Source organism: Gallus gallus, chromosome 7 (genome assembly GCF_016699485.2).
Source record: "Gallus gallus isolate bGalGal1 chromosome 7, bGalGal1.mat.broiler.GRCg7b, whole genome shotgun sequence".
In the NCBI taxonomy this organism is placed as follows: Eukaryota; Metazoa; Chordata; class Aves; order Galliformes; family Phasianidae; genus Gallus; species Gallus gallus.
In genome coordinates, this window is record NC_052538.1 from 4,363,815 (window position 1) to 4,387,966 (window position 24,152).

The 24,152-nt window shown below is 41.6% G+C and overlaps 1 protein-coding gene across 3 annotated transcripts in view; it reads right to left on the minus strand.

The window, feature by feature from the left end:
* Positions 1-24,152, minus strand: part of ABCA12 (ATP binding cassette subfamily A member 12) — a 102,092-nt gene that overhangs the window by 46,338 nt on the left and 31,602 nt on the right. For 2 of the 3 annotated variants that reach the window (XM_025152382.3, XM_015289303.4), the window contains 10 exons: positions 16,601-16,748; positions 13,915-14,003; positions 12,701-12,810; positions 11,755-11,940; positions 10,803-10,981; positions 7,848-7,960; positions 6,740-6,833; positions 2,466-6,611; positions 1,721-1,836; positions 924-1,030 (listed from right to left, as the gene is read on the minus strand). In XM_025152382.3, the coding sequence (XP_025008150.2) occupies positions 924-1,030; positions 1,721-1,836; positions 2,466-6,611; positions 6,740-6,833; positions 7,848-7,960; positions 10,803-10,981; positions 11,755-11,844 (4,845 nt within the window). In that variant the 5' untranslated portion in view covers positions 11,845-11,940; positions 12,701-12,810; positions 13,915-14,003; positions 16,601-16,748. The remainder of the gene's footprint in view (positions 1-923; positions 1,031-1,720; positions 1,837-2,465; positions 6,612-6,739; positions 6,834-7,847; positions 7,961-10,802; positions 10,982-11,754; positions 11,941-12,700; positions 12,811-13,914; positions 14,004-16,600; positions 16,749-24,152) is intronic. The other variant, XM_015289304.4, reaches the window with a different exon arrangement.

Genomic DNA, 24,152 nt, shown 5'->3' on the forward strand with positions numbered 1-24,152 from the left:
TTTGAAAAGGAAGACAAAGGCACAAGTTAGAAGACAGAACTTAAAAAAGGTAAGTTTTAAAGAGTTTAGCTGTTCCTCTGCATTTTTCTTTAGGGCTAATAGTATTTTTTAATTATATTTTTAGTTCATCCAAAAGGTCTCAAATAGAACAACTCACAACAATTATTTCCTCTGTGATAGGTTTAGCTATTTGGATACCAATTGGTCATCCCTACAATAGCACATGAAAACAGCATATGAACAGGAGCCGGCTAAAAGTCAGGGCTTCTGCGTCTGCCAGCTTGATGTGCAAATTGCAATCCTTTGTCTAGTCTTCTACCATGGGTTTTCCTCTTTTCTGACATCTCTCTTTACATTATCAGTCGTAGCAAGAACTGCCATCTGTTGTATGCCTGAGTACATGTTACAGAGAAGCTCATCATATTATTTTAATAGATATAATGAGCAGTAACAACATGGAAACTTATCTTTTTAAAAAATATGCTTCTTTTTATTTTTTCTATTTCTCGAGAGGGACAGAATAAAGTGCATACATGCCATAGTTCAAACACATATATGTGATGTGAGAAGTATTTTATTCAAGTGAGGCATTGCTAAATCCAAAGCTGGCTAGGGAAATCCATAAATAAATACTGCTTAGGTGCTTGATCTCAGAAACTACTGCAGTGTTGTAAAGCATCTACCCTCTCAGAAAACTGGGTATACACTGTGCATAGGACTGGTATAGGAACAAGTTCGTCAGTCCAGGAAAGTAATGACCTGTAAATACAGGCAGAAGACAGTTTCCTTGCTAGCTTTTATCAGCTGTTCTGTGAAGACTTCTTTTTTTTTTTTATTTTCATATGCTGTTTTCCAAAATTTCCATTGCACAATCATGTATCACTGCAGGATGTCCTTCAAGTCAGCATTTTAAGCAGACTCACTTTTAGCTTCAGGAGCTCTGGTATGGATGAATGTTTCTCAGAGGTATTATTTTGCATAAAATAGTTCCTTTTCAGATGAGTTTGCTTCAAGAGCAGCATGATGTTTTCTGTGGGAGGATGAAAACAAAAGTTACTTAAAACAAAAACACCAGACTTGCAGAAACTTCATAGATGGGGATATTGGTACTTTCATGCCAATGCCTACTGAGCACTGTTAACTTCCACAACATTCAGTTGGCTCAGGACCTCTGAAATCACTGTCCAAGATCTGGATTGCAACCTGCTGATCCAGTTTGAGTAGGTGCTCAGCTCCTAAGGAAACACACCCCACACTATAAACAAGACTTCCAACAGTGAGTTTCAGAGCATGCTTGGTATCTCTATTCTGTCAGCAGATAAACTTCTGAGGTTTTACAATAAGCATATATCATGAATATCTACTTGAAGTATCATGCTAGCTCTCAAAATAACTGCTGTCATCTTAAGGGTACATAAAGCTTGGAAGGGAAAATAGGTTTCTATTCATAAGGATTCGTTATCCGAGTGTCAGCAACCTGTCATCACAGAGAACAGCACACGTGCCTTTTGTATATAGCTGGATGGAAAACATATCCACAACGTGACATAACTCAAACAAAGAGGAGTCTGGCTTCCCAAAGCCTCACAGCTGCAGTTAATTGCCAGCAGATGAAAACATGTAGCACTATTCCTTCCCACCATTACACAGAACCCTTTGAAAAGCCAGACACAAACATATTGCAGCTGAGGTCCCACAACATTAATGGAATCATGATTACCTGTCAATTCGCTGTCTTCAACTTCAGTGGCATTTATTAAACACATCAGGTAAGGGTTATAGCTGTTATTTGCTGTCACTTGCAAGACGGTGCTTTCAAATTCTAAAAACAGAAACCTGAAAAAATAAGGTAGGAATTTAAATCAGCTTCTCCTTCAGAATCAAGGGATGTTAGCGAGCGACCCGTCAGCTGCACAGACACTGCTCCTTGGCAGCTGTAAATAAGAATCCCAGATGAAGCCACACATCTCTCACGACATTTCCTAAGTGGGTACCCACCCTGTTTTATTTCATCCATTATTTTTGCCATTATCTCCCAAAGCTGTCATTCACACTCAAACAATAAGTAGAAGAAAACATGTTTGAAAGGTTCACTGAGGATGCAATACTTAGCAAAGGCATGCTTACAGGAGGCTGAGAAACAAAAATTGAAGTCATACTACAAAAGAAGGGATTCCAAAGAGTTTACTACTGGTGGGAAGCCTCCTACAGGATTCTATTTCCACTGTGAATTGAGACATATCAACACAGATGTTTTTTGAAAGGCTACTTGCAACTATATGTGCATCTCAGACAGAAATTTGCTGTCCTTTGATGTAACCTACGCTACATCTGGTGTCTTGAATTAAGGTGATTCCAGAACAAAATTGCTCCACTGGAAGAAAGTAAACTTCTTGTAATGCTGGAAGTAAATGATAGTTGTGACTCACAAAGAAGAAACTACAGTATCCAAAACCCAGACTCACCGTGTGATCAGACTGGTGGGTGACAGGGTTTGGTCACTCTGAGTCCAAGGCAGGGTCTTGCTGTACAGGGTTTCTGCCATGTCAATGAAGTGATGAGCAACTATGTCAAACACAGCATCTAAAATAGTTTTATTGGAGAGAGAAGCTGAGCTGGAACTTGTACTGAGTTCATTCAGCAGATCAGAGATGTTCAGCAGCTTAAGAACATAATGACCAGCTTCTGAGATGGCTAGAGCTGATACGTTGTTGGCAAGGTTGTTTGCCACTGCTTCCAGTAACTTTGCAAAGGCAGCCACTTCAGTTAGATTCCTTTCACTGTTCAGTGACCTGTCAATCACATCCCGGATGCTCGAGAAATAGCTCAGTTTGGTGAGGTTGTAAGAATCTAGGAATCTCTGCAGCATGTTGTTCATGAGAAGCTCACTCTGTGGCATTCGGAAGAGCGTGGACAGGTTATTCCAGCCTGCAGAGCTGCCAGAGAAATTCAGAGAATTGAGTTCTGTCTCGTTCAGCACAAAAGGAAGGAGCATGTTCAGAAGCTGAGATGGGAGCACACCACCCACATCCTGGGCTGGGATGGGGCAGGAGGCATTGCTCTGCAGCACTGTCTCCAGGACTGTAGCCAGAGCTCTCATCTTCTCCTCTACCCAAGAGTTTTCCACCTCAGAAACGAGCCTTAATTTGGAAAGGAAATGCAGGGAAAACTGCAGAGACTGGATGGTGCACAACAGCTCCTTGGAAAAGCGTTCACTGCTGTTCTTGTAGACAGCAGCAAACTCTGGAGACAGCTTCAGGTTCCTGATGGCAAGCTGGAACATTCTGGTGAAGGTTTCATTGCGCACAGTTCCACTCTCAACATCCATGGAGGCAAAGAGGTGTTTGCAGGGGCTTGTGGCTAACGACTCACTTAGAGTGGCATTCTCAAAAAGCATCTGAAGTGTTACGTGGAGCACATCCTGAGCAGAGCAATTCTGGGTCATTCTGACACTGCTGTCTCCATTCTCAAGGAAAGGGCTCAGGGCTAGGAACATGAGATCCACTGCTCTAGCCTCTAGTGAAGCATTGTGTGGTAAGGAAGACTCGCTGAACCCCTTTGGCAGCAACATATGGAAGAAATGATAGACAATGTCTGTTTTTTCTTCAGATGTTTTGTTTAAGTTTGTGTCATGAAGGACTTTCATTCCTGCTCTCCATATTTCAAACAGTCTTTGGGTATAGTTGTAAGAATCAAATAATAGGTTAATAGTTTCAAGGTCACTGATATTGTAACTTTTCTCCAAATCTTTTAAAATAAAGATACTCCTTTGTATGGCTTGTGAGTACATGGTTCCCCTGGAGTCATCTTCATCATACAGCTCAAATATGGAGGAAATAAAGGTCATTATCTTCCTCAGCTCCTTACTGAAAGGAAGACTGGAGTCATTTTGCATCGTACCAAACTGATTTTGCAGTATGTCTAGAAGTGACTGGAAAATAAGACTGCCTGTGCTGTCCCAGTTCATGGACAAAACAGCCTCAGCAATCTGGGAGAAAGCATGAAGTTCATTTCCCTGCCTTCGATGAGGGGAACTCTGGAGCTTCTGCATTAGCTTAGACAAAGAAGAGATCAGCAGATAATGATCACTAGTATTCACCCTTGCCACAGCAGCAAGAAGCTTCTCAAGGGCCAAGAGCTGTTCTGCAAAATTTTCTGAAGTTATAGGGGTCAACAAGAAGTCAGAAAATAATGATGGCACTTCTTCACTTGTACTGGGATGATTTTCTATGTCTTCAAGCAAAAATGCATGAAGTGCAATCATTTTGATAACCTCCCATGTCTTCTCTGTATTAAAATGAGTCTTGTTTAAGAAAATCTGATTCCAAATCACTGCAGCTGTGGATAGAATATCTTGATTTTCCTTCCCTTGGGGATTACTGTAGAACAATCCTTCACCACCTGTCTCATAAACTGGGATCATTTCCTGAAGTACTCTTTCCAATTCCAGTGTGCTGTTTGTGGCAGAAGTTGAACTAAAGAAGTGTTTCAATAAATCATAATAATCATTCAGATCTGAGGATTTCATTCCTTCAGAAGAATTACCAAAAATATTATATACTAATGTTTTTCCAGGAGCTAGCCCAAAGTCCACAAGAATTAAGGCTTTTTTCACAATTTCCAGTAGTTTAACATATTCATCCACTTCTGTTAGGTTCCATTTGGTGGTCAGCACCTTGCCAGTGGCCTGCCACAGACGCAAAAAGTGTCCCCATTCAGACCTGTGGGAAGCATTTCCACCAACTTTTAGTTCATCTATACTGCTGTTCCAAGTGAAAATAGTTGGTAACAGATGAGAAAACACAGGCACCTTATGCCAGCCTGCAGAGCTGACAGAGAAATTCAGAGAATTGAGTTCTGTCTCGTTCAGCACAAAAGGAAGGAGCATGTTCAGAAGCTGAGATGGGAGCACACCACCCACATCCTGGGCTGGGATGGGGCAGGAGGCATTGCTCTGCAGCACTGTCTCCAGGACAGTAGCCAGAGCTCTCATCTTCTCCTCTACCCAAGAGTTTTCCACCTCAGAAACGAGCCTTAATTTGGAAAGGAAACGCAGGGAAAACTGCAGAGACTGGATGGTGCACAACAGCTCCTTGGAAAAGCGTTCACTGCTGTTCCTGTAGACAGCAGCAAACTCTGGAGACAGCTTCAGGTTCCTGATGGCAAGCTGGAACATTCTGGTGAAGGTTTCATTGCGCACAGTTCCACTCTCAACATCCATGGAGGCAAAGAGGTGTTTGCAGGGGCTTGTGGCTAACGACTCACTTAGAGTGGCATTCTCAAAAAGCATCTGAAGTGTTACGTGGAGCACATCCTGAGCGGAGCAATTCTGGGTTGTTCTGACACTGCTGTCTCCATTCTCAAGGAAAGGGCTCAGGGTTACATGCAAAAACTCCCAGATTTTTGCCTTCAGTGAAGCACTGTGCTGTACGGAAGACTCACTGAACTCCTTCAGTAAAAGATGTGTTAAGTTATAGACAGCATTAATCATTTCTTCAGTGGAAGCTTCACTGGCATTTCTATAGTGGAGTATTTTCATTCCTGTCCACAGAAGCTCTGAAAATCTCTCAAAGGTTTTATTGTCAAAATTAAAGAACAGATCTATATATTTTAATTTACTTACATTATAGTTGAGTTGTAAGTCTTTTAATACATACAAGGTCTTTTGTATGGCTTGACTAACTAGTGAGATATTGGCTACTTCAGAGTTCTCCCCATCAAACTCTTTAAATACAGCTGTTATAAATTCAGACAGTCGAGCAAACTGTTCACTGAAAAGACTATTTGAATTATTAATCAGCTTTTCAAAATGGCTGTTTAATACCTCTAAAAACTGCCCATAGGCTACAATGCCTGTATTATTCCATTTCATTGATCTCAGCTTTTCAGCAAGGCGCCAATAGCCATTCAATTCATGCCACCATGATTCACCCATGGAGCTTTCTACTTTCCGCATCAGCTCAAACACAGGCGACAGTAGGTACTCATAACCTATGTTTTCATGTGTCAATATAAAAAATATCTTTTGGAGAGCTAGGAGTTGGTCTGGAAAGCTTCTGTATGACACAGGTTTAAGAAGATAATCGGAAATCAAAGACGGTATTTCTTCCATTCCATCGAAACGATCTCTTAAGTCTCCCAGAAATGATGGCATGCTAGTAGTGAGTAAAATTTTGAGAGCATTCTCAGTTTGTGCTGTACTCAAATTAGAATTATTTACCAAAACTTGGTTCCAAATCATTGTAGCTAATTTTAAAGCACTCTGAATTTCTTTCCACTGGGTTGTTATATTGAAAATGGAAGTCCCGTTAAAGTCGCTCTGTAATTGCTTTGATGTGAAGTTATAGATTTCATTAATTACTTCCTTATTATATTCTTCCTTTAATTTATAATCATGATGTGGATTCAATCCCAGTTCAAGAATTGCGTACAATATCTGTAATGTTTCATTCTTCAAATTTCTGAATAGATTTAAGCTTTTTAATTCACTTCTATTCATTTTTTTCTCAAAGCCTTTTAAACGATGTAGAGACTTTTGTATGGCTTCTAAATCATCTGAATTAATGGACCTCTTGGAGACTTTTCCACCAATCTCTGGTAACTTTATTTTTCTGGAGGGGAAAAAAAGAGCATTTTAGTGAATATGAAATCAATGCAAGTGGAAATGTGAAGTGATTTAGAGCAAAGATCATAGATTTCAGTTATACTGTTAGTAATACCCCTTTAGTCAATGTCTTACCTCAGAACTTCTTCCAACTCTGACACTAAAGTCCACTTATCTTTCCAGTTAAAGTGATTACAAATATATCTGATGACCAAACTTTTTTCTTTATCTACAACAAACAGATAAAGGTGATATTCATATTAGTCTAGGAAACTAAGAGAAGCTGTTTGGCAAATCTGTCACATAAAATATGCATGTATGCTGTTAGGCTCCTATGACATGACACAAGATCCTAGATAGAGCTGCCCCTTCAGCGTGGAAAGTCAGGATCCTACCTGCCATTGCAGAAATGATTTTCTATCCCAGGAACAGTTCGATGGCTTTATGGTCTGAGTGCAAACAGAGCTCTCCTTCTGATTTAGGAACCCTTTTCTACCAGTAACACAGCACAAATTGGCCTAATATTATTATTGGATTTCTCTCCCTTCATATAGGAAGACTTTTTACTACCTGCACCTGAGCTTTGACCGCATAATCTCTGCCAGAGTTAGACTCATCTCAATATCCCTATGTGGCCCAGGCCTCTCCACCCTCTACATCTACATGTCTTTCCCTATTTACACTTAATTAATCTGCTTTCTTATTCACCCCAATTTCCACCATCTCCACCAACCAACGAGTAGAGAATGGATGGCATTTACAATCTGTTCCTGGCAGCAATCACATGCTGTACCTTTCTCTTGCCCGCTCATATTACCTCAGTTAAGAGGTGGATGTCTCTGCCTCTACTGTAAACTGAAAGGGAATGGAGTAGAAGAATGGCTACTCTTGACACGTACAAGTCCAGTCTCAATCCCTATCTTGGTATAGCCACAAGAGTTTGACAGAGCTCACAGCTACAGGCAGGTATTGACAAAAAAACTTAAGGTAAAAATTACTGCTCCCCATTTCCACTGAGACTGCAACTCATGTTAATTCATCATCTCCTGACAAAACCAAGCTTTTTTACTTTTCCAGTCAAAATGAGGTACTTTATTCACGTTTGTAATAAGTTGAAAGGAGAATTCATTATGCTGAGCCTTGAACAGTATGCAGTTGGTATGGTTACTTATTAGCCTGCAGTTTGCTTATCCTGGGCACCACAGGTTTTCAGTAGAGATATGACTATGTGGAGGAGTCTTACCTTGCTCCAAGCAATTCAAGGAATATGGGGGATCTGTAACCCCGTTTTGAACAGTTTTGAATCTATCATCAGTAACAAGTGATGCAGAGACATTCTGAGCTGCCAGCACAACACTAAAGGGGAAAAAAAGCACAAGGAAAATAAATAGTGGTTGCAGGTTTATGAGAAGAAATAAAGCAAGTGTTCAAATAGGAAACAGCTGGAGTACAGCCTATGATTCTTAAAACGTCTGATAGAAAAGACAGTGCTCCTACTTTTAAGTATTTGTTTGTTCATGCACAAGACAAAAAAAAAAAGGGGGGGGGGGGCTTCAAAGGGAAATCCTTAGTGGTGTATTAGCAGTAATGTGCATATTCCATTCATTGGAAGCATTCATTCAAAGGGTTATACAAAATCTATAGACCACTTAAATCCTCATAATAGGGCTTAGAAAACACTCAGGTGATACACCGCCCTTATGATTCACTGCTGTGGGTGAATCTCCTCCTAAGAGAAAGCAAGAGGCAGAGCAAACAAGGCTCCTTGGAGATGGTATTTGCAGATGGAAGAGGCAATCACCAATACATAACTTCTACCACTTCCAATTTTCCTTCTTTCCTCTTTTTCATTGTAATAACCAGGCTTTCAGGGAAGCAAGGAATATATATATATATATATATATTTCAGTCTCTGGAAAGAACAAGCTGACAATCAGTCATATTGTATCACAGATGAAGCTATTTAAAAGATTGCCTGTTCACTGTGTGCAGGTTACTGAAAACTTCAGGGTGATTATTAGTCCCTTTTCCTTCTCCTGTATAAAGAGCAGCTCTTCACTCTAGGTAAGGTCACCGTGGAATACATAATCTCTTGCCTGCCCATAGTTCTACTGGTGATGCACACAACACTTGGCTGAGCTGATTCTAGTGGCATGAATGTATACATAGTGATTTGTGGGAACAGACTGCTAGCGAGAACAGAGCACCAGGGATCTCTTTTCTTCTCTTTTAACATGATGTCTCCATGAAGGTTTTGTGAACTTTGTGCTCATGGTTTCCATTTTGCAGAGGTGCTTGTTAGCACCTGTCTGAGAGGAGGAAGAAGCTGCTTTTATAAATGATATATTTAGTTGAGCACATATTTAGTTGAGCACAATTTCTTGTCTTCCACATCTTCATTTTTATTTTTTTTTTACTACAAGAAATTCCCTTCACAGCATTTCTTCAGGAGGTCAGAACTGCCTGAGTAAAAGACATGGCCAGGCTAGCTAAGATGTTCTTTTGTAAGCCTCATTAAAAATACTACTTGTGCAATCCATTTGCAGTAACTCTTTACGCATGCATTTACACTGCCCCATGCTAGGCATAAAAGCACTGCAGTCCTGGTGGTGAAATTCTTTGCTCCTCTTTGTTGTGCCTCTGAAAACTTTGCTCAACTCTGCAGTCATGAAGCAAAGCAGAGCAGCATCGTAAATATTAATTCCTCCTGGGCACTCAAATGGTGCTAGTTCTCAAGCTTGGTACTTCAAGCCAGTAAGTGTGAACAAATGGAATAATTCTGTGACTTTTCAGTCAAAGCAGCACAGACAAAACATCAGTGAATAACATTAAAATCTCACCAGACTGCAACGGACTCCTTTAAGGACAAGGTCATTATAGCTTACAAATAGTTCTCATGATGCAGTAAGGCAAATTACCTGAACAGAATCACAGAATGGCCCAGGTTGGAAGGGACCCCAAGTGCCATGAATCTCCAACCTCCCGCTGCATGCAGGGCCACCAACCTCCACATTTAATACCAGCCCAGGCTGCCCACAGCCCCATCCAACCTGGCCTTGAGCACCTCCAGGGACAGGGCATCCACAGCCTCTCTGGGCAGCCTGTTCCAGCACCTCACCACTGTCATAGTAAAGAACTTCCCCCTGACATCCAACCTAAATCTTCCCTCCTTGATACTAGATATACAGGCTTTTAAATGCCTTGGCAACATGCCAGTAATGAAAAGTGAGGTCCACTAAGCCTGAGTGTAATCAGAATGGCAAAGTTTCTATAACCTCTTTTGGCATCTTTGCCCAACTGCTCATATGTATAAGAAAAACAAAAATGTCTGAAGACCTTCTGTTGCTTGCTTTCCTCCACATGCTGTAACAAAAGGAAACTTCAGAATAATTTCTAGCAAATGCAGTCAGACAGTCAGTAGATAGATAGAGGACTTGGTATAGATTCCCCAGTCTCACAGGTGACTCAAGTCCATTAGAGGAAAGTGAGAGTTCAGCCTAGCTGAAGACCAGGAAAGGCATTCTGAGGCTAAGCCCATTTCAGAAGAGTTTTTAATGCGCTACCTACAGACAACGCTGAATATTTCAGCACAGTTAATTAATGCAGTTAAGCCTGCTCTGTTTTCTCATAAAATCATTGAGCAAGAACATAACTGGTACTTTCTTAAAGTCAAATGAATTCAAAGCCCTGTATGAGAAGAACCAGGCTCCCTCTCTCCTCTGCTTTCTTGGGATTCATTTTTGAAGAATAAAACAGCAGTAACTGGTAACTGCTTTCTTTAAAGTGAATTTCTGGCTTCCCTACAAATACTTGAGGTGTTTAGAGCCACTTGAATTTGGCTCTGTTGTTTCTGGGAAGGAAGTGGCTAGCTGCCATTTTGGCAGAACAACTACCCAGCAAAGAGGGCTTTCCTTCAATGAAAGACAGAGGATATTGCTCACCACTCTTTCTATATGCATATAGAAGTGCCTCTAAGTAGGATGGAAGACAATTAATAGATCATATCAAGCTCCCAATTAAGAAGTTGAACAAGAGTCATGGAAAATCAAAACACTGCTAGCTGCGTTAATGGTGCCATGGCATTGCCCAAATCAATTTTGCTTTTAAGTTAATGCCCTTCAAGGTGAAAATGATGCGTCCGCAGCGTTCAGCACAAGCCCATCACCATTCAGTGCCCCTCCTGGTATTTTATTTTTACCTGCTAGCATTCTGAAGAAAACCAAATATATCTTGGAGTTGTGTGTTGCCCTGAAACACATCTGGAGCCAGCAAAAAGAGATGCCACAGAGAGGTGTCATTCTGCACTTGGGAGACGAGCGTTAGAAATGACACCATTTCGTTAACAAATGCTGCTTGGTATTGTGGGTTGTGTTGCACCTTAAAAAATAACAATGCAAGAAATTATTTAAGCAGAAAAACCCTTGTTGCTAGTGGGTCTTTTTATGTTTCAGTCTGCACAGCACTTTTACACAACTCTACAAACAATGCATTCAAAGGACTCTAGTGACAGGCAGTAACTGAGAGAGTGACTGTGCTTTACCTTCACACCTCAGATTGCTCAATAAATTCTCTGTTTAGACAAGCCTTAAAATTCAGAATGTCCCGAACAGTCCAAAGACTAGGAATACAAGAAAACTGAATATCAATCCTCACACTGGCAACAAAGAAGGCACTACCTTTAAAGGATCCATTTGCTTTAATTATATAGCTTCCCCAAAGACAAGTGCTGCTTCAGTCATGAGTTGTTGGATCAAATGCAGGAGTTACTGGATGAAGTTATACAGCTGATGTAATACAGAATGAAATTTACAGCCTCCCTTAGCTTTAAATATTCCTATTTATGCCGCATACTCACATTGCTCTATCTACTTGCCACTGTAGGAAGCAAATAAAGGCAAGAAACAAAACCTCACGGCACGGTGAGGAACTCTTCATGGCCACTATTTGGTAGCAGGCTCTCCTTGCCTTTTCCAGAGATGTGTGGGTTTGCATTACTCCAGTTCACAAAAACTTGTGCTATATGTACTTCAGCACAGAGATGAGCCATTCTAAGCCAGGTGGGGACATGCTTTACCTCCAAAAGACCGTGCTGAAGTGCATGAACTAACACAGCTACTAAGAGACGTTAGGAAAAAATCCCAGGCACTCACCTGAGACAACTGATTTCTGAACTCTTGGGTAAAGGACTCTAAAAGAGATGAGTCAGTAAAGCAGAATGTCCTGTAGATGTTGGCTGCCATCTTCTCTTCGGTGAGACCAGGAGCTGGTACGTATCGTGACAAGATCTCACACAGAATGACTTTGAGATTTGCTCCCACTGAATATTGCGTCTCGCTCTAGAGGGTGTAATGTTTGAGGTTAAAGAAATACTCTATTTGTGATGGTTTTAAACAGCGCTGAGGCTTTTTTTCTAATTAGGTAGCAGTGACATGTGAAAAGTACTGTCAGTACAAGTACTTACACAAATACTGAATTTTAGCAGGTGAACAGCATTACTGAAACCCCTGAAAGTCCTCATGCAGATAAACAGGTATGCATGTGTTTATAGAACTTAATAGAATAAATAAGCATATTCTAAACATTTGTCAATCAATCATTAATAGCAGAAAATGTCCCTAGCATACTGGTGTCCCTTATATGCCACCAAGCTTCAATTACAAAGGATTTATTCTGATATTGATTCAATTACCTACATAATAAACATACAGTACATGACACCACTGCTTCAGTACTGTGAGCAAATACAGAAGTCAGTGGCAAAGCCAACTTTAATTTCACATGAAAGACCACCTTAACTCACACATGTTTTGTAGAAAATGCCTCAGGGTTACTGCTTGCCAGTGTTTGGTCATTCAAAGTATTATGCCCCAAGGTATATGGTTTATCTGGTTTCTGCTTAGAGAATAATAAATTTACCATAGAATTTAAAAGTGCATCCACAATAACTGTCTTCCTCTTCCCAAAATAAAGCAAATTCATATAATAAGGGAGATCTTAAAGAAATAAAGGCCATGTGTGGTACATAGAGCTTTTAATTCTTTACATATAACTATACATAAATGCTCAAATACAGCTATTATACACATACAGACTTACCTTCTCAAAACTAAGGATTCTGTTGAATATGCTGATGTTAGAAGTCAAGTTGGATGGTGATGAAATATTCCAAAGTGTGTTTTCTCCATGAGATACCGAATCCCTGAATGCTGCAATAACAGTTTAAAACACTGTATTTTACATGTCTTTTAACCTCTTTGCTACATCAAACCAGGAAACAGGTTAGCTAACTGACTACAGCTTTGTGCATGCCATCATTAATCCACCTCCAAAAGTACAACCAATGGCACCCTGTAATTATTTAAGATTTTCTTCTGAAGTAATTAAATCTTGGATTACATTGCTTCCTTCTGTAACATTTTTAAAATTAAATGTATTTAACTATTTGCTTGCAGTTCAATATTAATTTCCACCTGTTTTCTCCAGTCCCACAGTTCCCCAACACGGGGAGACATAGGCGGCCTTACAAGGAAGCCCACATAAGCTCAAGCCTATAGTCCCATTAGGGAGAGCTCTCCTTATAAACACTCACTGATTTCTGTCCCTGTGCCCCTGTGCTCAGTTCCTTTTGTGTGCCCATGCACCAAGGAGTGAATGCATTGCCAGGAATGCTAATTGGAACGCTGAACAGCTTGGGCAGAACAGTCACAGAATGCAAATCTGTAATCATTCCTTTGATCCTTAGCTCCCTGGCAAAAGGGCCATCCATCATGACGACTTGTAGGTAGTACTAGCCATCACCACAAATAAATAATAACTGTAATGATCTTACTGCAAATTTAAGCCTGAAAGTTCCTTCAGGAAAGAGAAACACGTCAGAGGAGAACAGCACCAACAATAAATATCCACTGTGGCACAGAAGAAGACTTGTTTGCTGGAAAAATGTGACTAAGAGATGCACTTGAAAAAAATCATAAGCTGTTCATGGACAATTTGTGAGCAGTAAAAAGGCAATATTCCATAAATAGCCAGGTCTTTAATTAACGTCCAAACAGTCTGCAATCTCACATCACTCCTGTGAAGTGTAACAGTTTAACCCTGGTTCCTTGGTCAGATTCCAGAATTCTTTTCTACAGACAGTTACTTGTAATTATTCCCAAGAATTTGCACTAATGTCACGGCCCCAGTCACGTGCCTGTACAGAACACATAAATCATTTTAGCAGTGCTCTAAGAACTGCACCTGTGATGAGAGTGCTTTGAAAGATCACCCGTTAAAGACCAGGGCTTTACATACAGCCTTGAATAACCTACCCAGTGAAGCATTCCTGCTTTTAGGAACTTCAGTACTCCATGGTGATGGATGGTTGTCCTTGGACACTGTAGATGAGCTCCTCCGCTTACTGAGGGAAAGAAAAAAAATAAAATGAAGACATCTGTGAAAACTCAGTTTCTTATGATTAAGCTTACATTTAAGCACGGTGTGATTCAGAATGCGTCTATAGCAGAATTTCATAGTGGGTGCGTTGAAATCTTGCCTGTGTGAATGCTGAGTTCTGTCTAGAAGACTGGTATGTATTTTGGGAAAGCACACTGCAGTGCTCTCAGATGCTAAATAGGTGGAGGGGATTGCATTCATGCCTGATACACAGGGACAGCAAGGCCTGACATACATTTTTGGTTGTCTAATCTTAAACAAATTCCCACTTCTTTGAAAGAAGGCTTCATTGTATCGCCCACCAATACATGCTCAACAGAAGAACCAAATTTCATGCCACTGCTAATGAGGATCAGACTGACCAGAGTGGCCTTGATGTAAGCTGAAATAGCTTCAAGTTATAACAGCAGGCTGTACGCCTCTACCAAGAAATCCTTCAAGACATCAGGATCTTACTTCATCCTTCCCAAATATTTCACTTCAGGGGAAAAAAATGTTGGAAGACGTTGATGTTGAGCTCAGTGTTTGTACTTAGTTCCCTTCTATTCAGGGAAATCTCAACTATTTTTGCACACCTTGGTGAATGCTTCTAGGGAACAGAATAAAGGATGAGAACCTTGCCTATTTTCTCTGCCGACCACTGGCAAGACACAGTTTTAGGGCAAGTCAGAAAACAGTTTCAGAGGTTTGCAGAATGTGTAGAAAAAACATTCTGGGTTAGCTGAATATTACAAACTATGTGATATTAAACAATAATACATGCAGACAATCAGAGTCACGGCTTAAGTCTTTCCCCTTCATGACAATTTCATCCACCACAATTCTGCTCCTGAGGCAGAGCTGAGTCTATACATACTGGCTTACTGGAACTTTCTCCTACCTAGTCAACCTGCTGATGGGCTTTCATACTCTACTGTATCCTGTGAGGTTTGCTGTGCCTAGTTAAATTGTTTTTAAGTTCTCCTGTAGAATGTGATGCACTTCAAAAGCTAACCTTGACAACAGAAGGGAAGGTATATCCACACACTTGTGTGATACCTCACACAGCTAATTTCTGGCATCAGTAGTGACCAAGATGCTTACTCATGTGACTTGAGCTATATTTTGACTAAATCCCTTGATTTTCACTTGGCAAGAAAAGATAGTTATTTCCTAAACAGCTGTAAAGAAATCAAAACCAGAAAGCAACGAGGATTTGTAGCTATTGAAAACCATGGAAAACCTCCAGCTTTGGCACTGAAAGTCCCCATTTCTTTATTTCAATGCTCCAAATTAACCATTGTTCACCATGCCCAGGAAAACAGTGACACTGAAGAAGCGAGTGAAGAGCATCCAGGCACGCAGTCTTCCCACAGCGTTGCCGTGTTCTGCTGTGTGACCTCAATTCACCTTCAATTATAACTTCAGTTATCCACATGTTTAATCATCCAGACTCCTTCTAACCAATGGATAGATCCTAACCATTGACTTGTCCCTAGAAACAAAGGAGCTTTGAGGAGGCACCATACCCAGGATCCTATCTGATGGACTCCCCAGTGTAAGGCTTGGAGCCCACATTAGCTTTTCAGACTCTCAGGCTCTGGCCAGGAGAGATTTTGAGGTTCTGGCATAGCCACTCTGGAGCAACTTGTCACCTGAAAAGAAGGATGAGCAACTGTGACCTTGGATATGAGAGATGTGCACATTTTCTGCTCTCGCTGACCAGAACAGAGACCTACATGTTCCATGGGGACATGCCAGAACCTGGGAGCCAAAAGGTAGAGACAACAGTGGCTGGCACATCTCAAAGCAAATGCTTCTTGGCTAGCACTGGAACATCACTGAGATTGAAATGCCTCCACTGTACATTTTGATTTCAGCAAACCAGCATTCCAACAAAGCATGCTTAGCCAGCTCCACTCTGTAAATCTACACACTTAAATGGGGAAAAAATGTTTCACTTTTTCAACTGTTTGTCTATATGTTTAATGGCTTGCAGAGGACAGCCACTCTGTCTGCCACCTGGAGGCTCTATTGAAAGAGCAGTTGTTCTAGAATGAACATATCTCAGAAACTAGAGCTGTTGGGGAACATTTGCCACTTCCACTCTACACATCTTAATCTGATCACCACAGAAGGCAGGTAAACATGCTGGGCTGCTTTTGATGCAGTCTTATCAGCTAACATCATGTATGACCCAAACCACAATTGTGCAAAAAAACCCAATTGTATACATATATATATGCATGTGTGTGTATACATAGTTCCTTTGATTTCTAAAATTTGTGTTATTAGAAGCATTTTCCTCAGTAAGTAAAATTCTCACTATTAAACCTGAAACACAACTGGCACATTACCAATAGCTATCTCAAATGTGAACATTTTTATAACTCCCTGCTTTGCAGCCCATATTCTCATTTCTAAGTGCCCAAATATCTGAAACTATATCTGTTGTAACAGATACCTGAGAGATATCTGTTGTGGACACACTTGCACATGCATACACGCATGGCTGCACCCTCTACCTCAAAGCAAATTTTGCTCTACAGCTTGTGACACCCAGATACATTCAAATTTGCTTACAGTCTGAGAGATGAGATGTCATTAAGCCTTGGCAGCAGATCTTCTGGTGTGTATGGTGTGCCTTTACATCTAGCATCCGAATCACACAGCACAGTTTGCAGGAATGGGAAGAAGCCTGCACTAGGAAGGTTTCTGGGTGCAAGATAACCTGGAGGAAGAAGAAGAAAGAAAGAAAATACCATCATTATGATGCAGACATGCTTTTTTTTTTGCCATATGTTTATTTCAGATTGTTCTACTTTCCCCCTCCAAACCAATGGCTTGATTCTCAGTATCACAGAGGTTCTTTTATTCCGTCCTGGCAACAATCTCTGCCAAATTCCACTAGAAGCCCCTTCCCAACACCAACAGAGCCATGAAAGGTTATTTAATGAGAAAAAGAGTCAAGCTATTTGCTAATAAGTAAGTACCTGTCAATCCCAAAGCAACTGCAGCATTTGTATTTTAAATAAAAGTAGGCATACGGCCAGAGTAACTTGAAGTATCTATAAGAGCATGTTCTCCAAGACTTGGTTGGATCGGTTTCTGTGCAAAGCCACAAGCTTCAGCTTCAAGCCAGGATAATAAAAGAGAACTGTGTATCAGTTTTTACTGTAGAAAGGAGCAATAGATTCAAGACCAGACAACCTCCTTTGCTATTTGTGCAGACCTGCCCAAGGAAGGGAGAGGAGCAATCTATCACCACTCCCCCATATGCCTCCTGCTATTGCAGAGCAGCTCCAGTGCCATCTGCTTGGTGACCAGTGATGCTGGCAGCCAGTGCCCAGGGATGAGATGCATGTCCCTGTCTCCCACTTCCAAAAATACTGAGAGGACCCGAGCAATAAGAGACTTTGGTGTTTTGTGTGCCACTTGCCCCATGCTGCTTACTGCCAGCCTGCAGAGTTCACCAAATGCTTCTCCTCTCAGTGACAAACGCTCTAATAAATCTCAAAACTCTTCTGCTGGATCAGAGCAACATATTATTTAAAATAATGTTTTGGAAAATTACCTGGCAAAGGATATGGCTATTATTTCTTCTATGGAATGAAGCCAGATTTACAGAAGGCCTACAGGCAAGTTTGTGGTAATTGATTACCTTGCTGTTCAGTCATCTCAAGATGACCTATGACTCTTGCCCAGGAGCAGCTTTATCTCTAACACCTCCAACAAGCACACCCTACATTTGTAGTACATTTATTTGTTGCAGCAGTGGTCAAAAATCAGATATTCCCAAAGGGAATGGCAGTATTAGATGGAGTATTTGGCTGCCAGTCTCCCTGAAGGAAAGACATTTCTCAACTTTCCTCAGCCAGGCTGGTCACAACCCATGGCTGTGCAATGTGGTGCTGGTCATCAGAAATGAGAGGGGTTGTTTAGGCAGCAGAATTCTGGGTGAAACTGCAAATACTCATAGGTTAGTATGGGAGTTCACACTGCTTTATATCATGTAGCAATAGACACACGACTGCTGAGACCTAGATGTCAAGCACCCATTTTGGACATTGTTGTGATTCCCTTGTACCTCAGCAGAAAACTGCCCAAGAAAACTAAAGAAGGTGCCCTATCAGAGGAGAAAGTCAGAGCTCTACCTGCCCCCCAATTCTTGCTGCATCTTCCAGGCCATCAGGAGTTACAATGCAGGCTGAGCCAGCTCCCAGTAATCGCAGAGCACCAAGCAGAGTGAAAGATCTCATTTGTCTCTGCAGACAGTCCTTCTGGGGTTGAGGCCAAAGGACCAAGCATATGCTATTCTAAAGGTTTTGAAGTGTAAATAAGTCCGCTGCCCATGAGGGAAACTGCACAGTAGGGCACTTTAATCTAGAAGCATCCATTTGTGAATATCCCCAACTGCACCTGGGATGTTTGCCCTTTGAGATCACCAATTACAGCCCTACAAAATGGCCTTCTGCACACCCTGACACTTTTCTTGTCTTCCTTCTGATCTCCTGCACTCTCATTCATCTTGACAAAAATCAACTCGTACCCCAACCCAAATAGGCGCGCCACAGACCTCACTTAATCAGCATCTCCATCAAAATACTAATCCAAAGAACTGGAAAGTCATGAGATTCAGGACAGAGAGCACATCTGCACAAAAGCAGACAGGTAGGAGGGAAAAGGTCCCTCCTCTGGACCCGCACTAAGAGCCCCACGTCCTTCCTGTACTATAGAGATTTGCAAGATGTTTAAGGAGAAAATCACACAAGGGATCCTCCTGCAACCAAAGCAGAAGATCCTCTTGTGAGATGTAAGTAGCAATGCTGTATTTTAGAATTAGACTCGGGAGCATTATAGTTTGAACTAAGTGGAAAAATTAGACAATCAGTTGCTGTATCACAAGCCAGGTGGCCTGATCCATCCGTGGTGAACTTATGCAACCCCCAGTTGTTTGTGGCACAAAAGCAGGGAGGTGCCAAAAAAGGCTTCTCTGGAAGAGGCTGGACTCTAACAGCAGTTTGAGAATCAAGGAAGTTTTTCATGAAAGGCCATAGACAGAAAAATCTGAAATGTCTGGGCCGAATTCCCTGTAAGTTTCTCTCATCCTGCAAAGGAGGAAATGTACTGATGAGAAGGTGAGTCAAGAGATTAATGCAATTCTTATCCCATCCTCCTCCCTTCCTCCATCCACTCTCTTGTGGCATGGAGCTGTGACTCCACGGAGCCACATGAGCTGCTCTACCCACACATACACATCCATTGGCTGTGTCACACGCCCCTGCAAGGATGACCAGGCAGGAAGCTGGCTCCCTTTGGGAGACATTTATAACCATCTGTCCCTCCCTGGGCTGGGATTTATCCATTACTTCAAACACAACATAAGCACTAGATAGAAAACTTTATTGACAGACTTTTGTAAACGCCCTGCAAATCTCAAAGGACACAGTTTCAATGGCAATAGTTTTGTAATCTGAAACACAATGCTTACTATCGCCATTAATGACCTCTGTAATATTTCCCATGTAGGGAATGCCTTCAGAAAGCATATCCATCTCCCACTGAAGTCTTCTGCAGTGCCATAGCAAAGGAAAAAGGATTTGCTGTGCACAACAGACCCTAACTTTACGATTCCATGATAGAGTAGATTCACAACACTTGACATAATTTATCACTGTCACAGGCTTTAGCTTCCCAGTTACCCTTGGAGGATATTGCTACACTGCCTATGAGCCCAGAGGGAGAGATCACTGCATCACTTGTGCCCCTTCCTAGCTCTGCTGGGACATCACCTCCACAGAGTTCTTGTCAAATTTATTTGTCTGCATCCAAAACTTGAGCCCAGATCTGTATCTTATTAGTAAAGACTGACTTGCTGCGTTTGCTAGCAATGGAAGGCCAAGCGTAGAGGTATTTTGCTGTCCTCTCTAACTGTGGAGTGCTTTGATTTTCTGTCAGGGTTGAAAGAAAGGCACTGAATCTGAAGCAAACAGGGCCGGCATCCCAAAGGGCAGAAGAAGCCCATGGCTCAGCACTGAATGGGCTGGCAGGTTCTCCCTGCTCATTAGCATCTAGCCAGTCTGGCCACATCCTCAAGAGCTGAAAAGAAACAAGGCTTTCACTCTATTGAAAATTCTGGCATTTCCACATTTGCTTTCCTTTGGAATAAAATGGAGAAAGTTTGTTGCTTTTACTTCCTGGAATGCCCAAGATTCCAACATACTTCAACACAAGCAAAACATATTTTTGTTTCAAGTAAAGGCGTTTGATATAATAACGATGAAAAATGTCAGGTTAATAATAAATGTCACACAAGACAGATGAAAATTACTGTTTCACTACGATCTATAAGATTAATTGAAATTGACTGAAATGTCCAAATCTAAGCGAACCATGTTTTACCTTGCCACAATGATTTTGTTGCCTTCCCGCACTGGGGTTTGCACTAGCTGTGCACAGTAATTCTCTGCAAGGAATGAGGCATTTAGCAGAGTGCAGGCACAACACAATGCGTGCAGCCCCCACCATCACCCCCTTCCATTGGAATTCATCAAGGCTGCCTCAAAGAAGGCACTCCTGTCCACATCAGGTACAGGGTAGAGTCTGGTTTCCCCCAGCCAGGGGTCTCCGGTGTAAACCAGCAACCAGGTCATGGTAGTTCTGCTTTCAGGGATTGCTACGCAGCTATGCCATCCATCCTGCAAGATCAGACAAAATCTGTATCCCATTTTAATCACATCAAAGATAAGGAATCCCATTATGAATGGCTACTTGCTAAATAAACTGAGGTACATCACCTTTTTTGGCTCTTTCCTTATTAACTTAAAAAGTCACGCTGAGGTTTTCCTGTTCTCTGTCCACCCACAATTTAGCAACATCTCTCTACCACTGCTTGGGCACGAAACATTCTCTTGGCTTCAGATTTCACATGCATTGATACTGCATATACCTTACACGTTAAATCACTGTTCATAAAAAATCCATACAAATCTCAACTCTCCAACTGGTGAACTAAGAGCAACGATGAGCAAATGACTTCATTAGGATTTCTGTGTTCATTAAAAATGCATTCAATCCCTGCTACAACACACAAAGAGACTTAATAGCTGGCACTCTTGGGCAAAGAAAAAGATGGCCAAAGAGTGGTGCGTCGAAGAAATAAATAACATCTTGATCAGTTATGAAAAGGGTGAGTAAATGATCATTCCTTGCAACACAATGAAACACTGTGAAGTAGTAGACAAAAAGGAAAGTTTTTTTGTTTGTTTGTTTGCTTTGTACAAGCCCCAAAATATTGTGCTATATATTGAAAAGCAGACATTTTAGAACAAATTGGACAAATCCTCCAAAGAAGATATTTCAGTGGCTATTAAAAAGGAATCTTTGGATTCATGCTGTCTACCTTCTGGCTGAAGAAACCTTCAACTTGTGAAGGCTTCTCTAGTGGAAGGCTTGCTCTGCGCTTCGCAAGCTCTCAATACGCTCTCTGTGATTCCTGCAAGCTCTCTCAATCATCCCTGAGCAGCAGCAGAGGTCTAACCCAGAGCAGCAATTCTGTCTGTCAGCTGTGATTTACAGTTATCAAAGCAGTCACAAAACATACAAGGGAAATATTTACAGCTATGGTGTCCTCCTCCCAGCTTTCTAAGGAAAACGTTGGACCAAAATGTGTACGTACAGCACTTCTCTTCATCTTTCCCAAAGTTGGACAGCATTGCTTTAAACTTTATTTCTTCACTTGCATGTATCCAGAGACAAAAAGGCAAAGAACATGCCTCTCTCATGACATGATGACTGCAACCATTACTCTTTAACCACACACAATTGCCATTTCCAGCTATCTTTTGTAGGTAGCCTTATGATAATGCTAGCAGCCTTGATATCTCTCTGCAGTCGAAGCCTGACAATCAAACCCATGGGACAACATGAATTTTGAAGCAGGGTTGTGTTTTTTTTTATGTATATGGAGAATGAGTCAAATAGCTGACTGGACTATCCTTTCATCTATGGAAAGAGAATATTTAATTGCTATGGTGCTTGTATTGATGTGACACTGTGTGAAAGATTTACGTGCTCTGAAACTTGTCTGACCGTGAACTTGGAAAAAGGGATCTATGTGTTCCTAGAGGCCTCGGTATGAGGGCTCTGGTGGGAGCAGGACAAGGAGGCAAAGGACCCCCAGTCAAACAGGTCCTGAGCCTTTCCTCTTTCACACCTGCAAGACCAATTCCCTCAGAAATCCCACAGTTATTGAGAAACAAAATGGGTGAGGACAGTAAGTGCTACAGTTCCCAGCAGTACAGCTCAAATCTTGTTCAGTGTGTCTAAAGCCCGTGGCATAGCAGCGATTAGCCCTACTGATTTTAATGCGATTACTCAGGCTTCAGGTTAAATGCATACTTAAGAGTTGATCTGGGTCAGAGCTAATGGTTTGATATTGCACTCCCTCTCTACCTAGACTGCCTTTCATATGACAAAGCTCGTTTTTAAAAACGCTGCAGAGCTAACAGGTGATTTCTTTCACTCTGTTTTTGGCCAACCAGCATATATCTCTGTGCAATTTCCCCTGCTAAGCTGACATCACTGGAAGAAAACATTCCCTTGAGTTTACCCTGAAGTTGCAAGACAACAAACACCCTCAGCTTCTGTCACTTTTGCTCCTCTGAGAGCCTCCATCACTGTATGTGAGCACAGGTTCCTGCCAGCTGGGCCCAACACCAAACGTGTCATTACAATGAGCTGGTGTTAGCCCAAGTCTCGCTGGCACTGGAATAGGTGCATTCCTCCTCTGCCTTGCTGTTAGGCATTAAGCAACATCATACTTGGCCATCTTTCCCTCGGCTCTAAATGGAGTTAATTTAATTTCCCCCATGCAAATCTTAACGTAACCAAAAGATGCTGTGAGTTGCTATTGTGCATGCACCAGTCCACCTCTGTACCACACAGCTTACCCTGAGTGGCAAGTCATACACCCATGACCCAGCTCCTATTTTTCTAAATGAAAGCATAGCAGGACCCCACATAATTCTGTTCATCCCACCAGGCATTTATTCAGCTTTCCAGAAGCCCAGCAGGCCAAAGTGAGATTCAAGAAGTTGGATTTTTCATCCTCATGGCACTGGCATTCATATTTTCTTGAGTGTCCCAATAACACGATGTCCTCAGTTGTCTGCCTACGACAGTGAGATGGAACAAGCAGACAACTCACTGCAAGGCTCCTCCCTGTGTTGGTGGCTTCAGTGGAGGAAGCATCTCATTGCCCAATTCTTCCCTCTAGCATTTCAGGCTCTCCAAATAATAAGACCAGCCCAGAGCAGACAGCAACCGCTTCCATGCTTATTAAGACTAGGCAAGCTAGTTTTGCTCGCCCACAGACCTTCACCTTCCACCCCCTTATTTAATAAATTAAAAATCAGCCCTTGACTATGAACGCATTGGGTTCATGTACTGAACGGGGAGATAATAAAGAGCAGAGCATAAAAATTGAAAACGAGTGGTAGAAGCAGCAGGTGTAAAGGAAGGAGAATGAACTTCCAAATCCAACACAAAGGAGAAAGGAATAGTGATGGATACCTTCTAAGAGGCATGGATGGAGAAACAATAGAGTTTATGTCTGCACTGCAGGACAAAGCTGACGTAGACACACAAAAGCTTCTGTCTTTCAGTGGTGAATGTCTTCAGCTAGTCTCCAGAGTCCATTTTTATATTCTTTAAACAAATGTGATCTAATTTCCAGGAGCACAGACCTCAAGAACTGCTAATTTCAGTGCAATCCAAAGTGCTTGGCACCTTTGGAAAAATACTTCTGTGCTTCTAGGTCCCAGCACCTGGATGCAGGTGCTTCAGGAAGCCCATCAGAATTAAGTGACTGCCCCAAGGCCTTGTTATAATTCAGTGGGGAGAAAAAAAATCCTGGGAACTCAGGAATTTCCGGCTCCAAATCTAAACATCCTCCAGTTGCACCTCACAAGGCAGAAGCCTATACAAGGAAATGGTTCAGCTCAGAGAAGAGAAGGCTACAGAGAGTCCTTATTGCTACCTTCAATAAAGGAGGCTTATGAGAAAAATGAAGAAAGACTTTTCCCCACGGCCTGTAGTGACCAGGTAAAGGGTAATGGTTTTAAACTGAAATCAA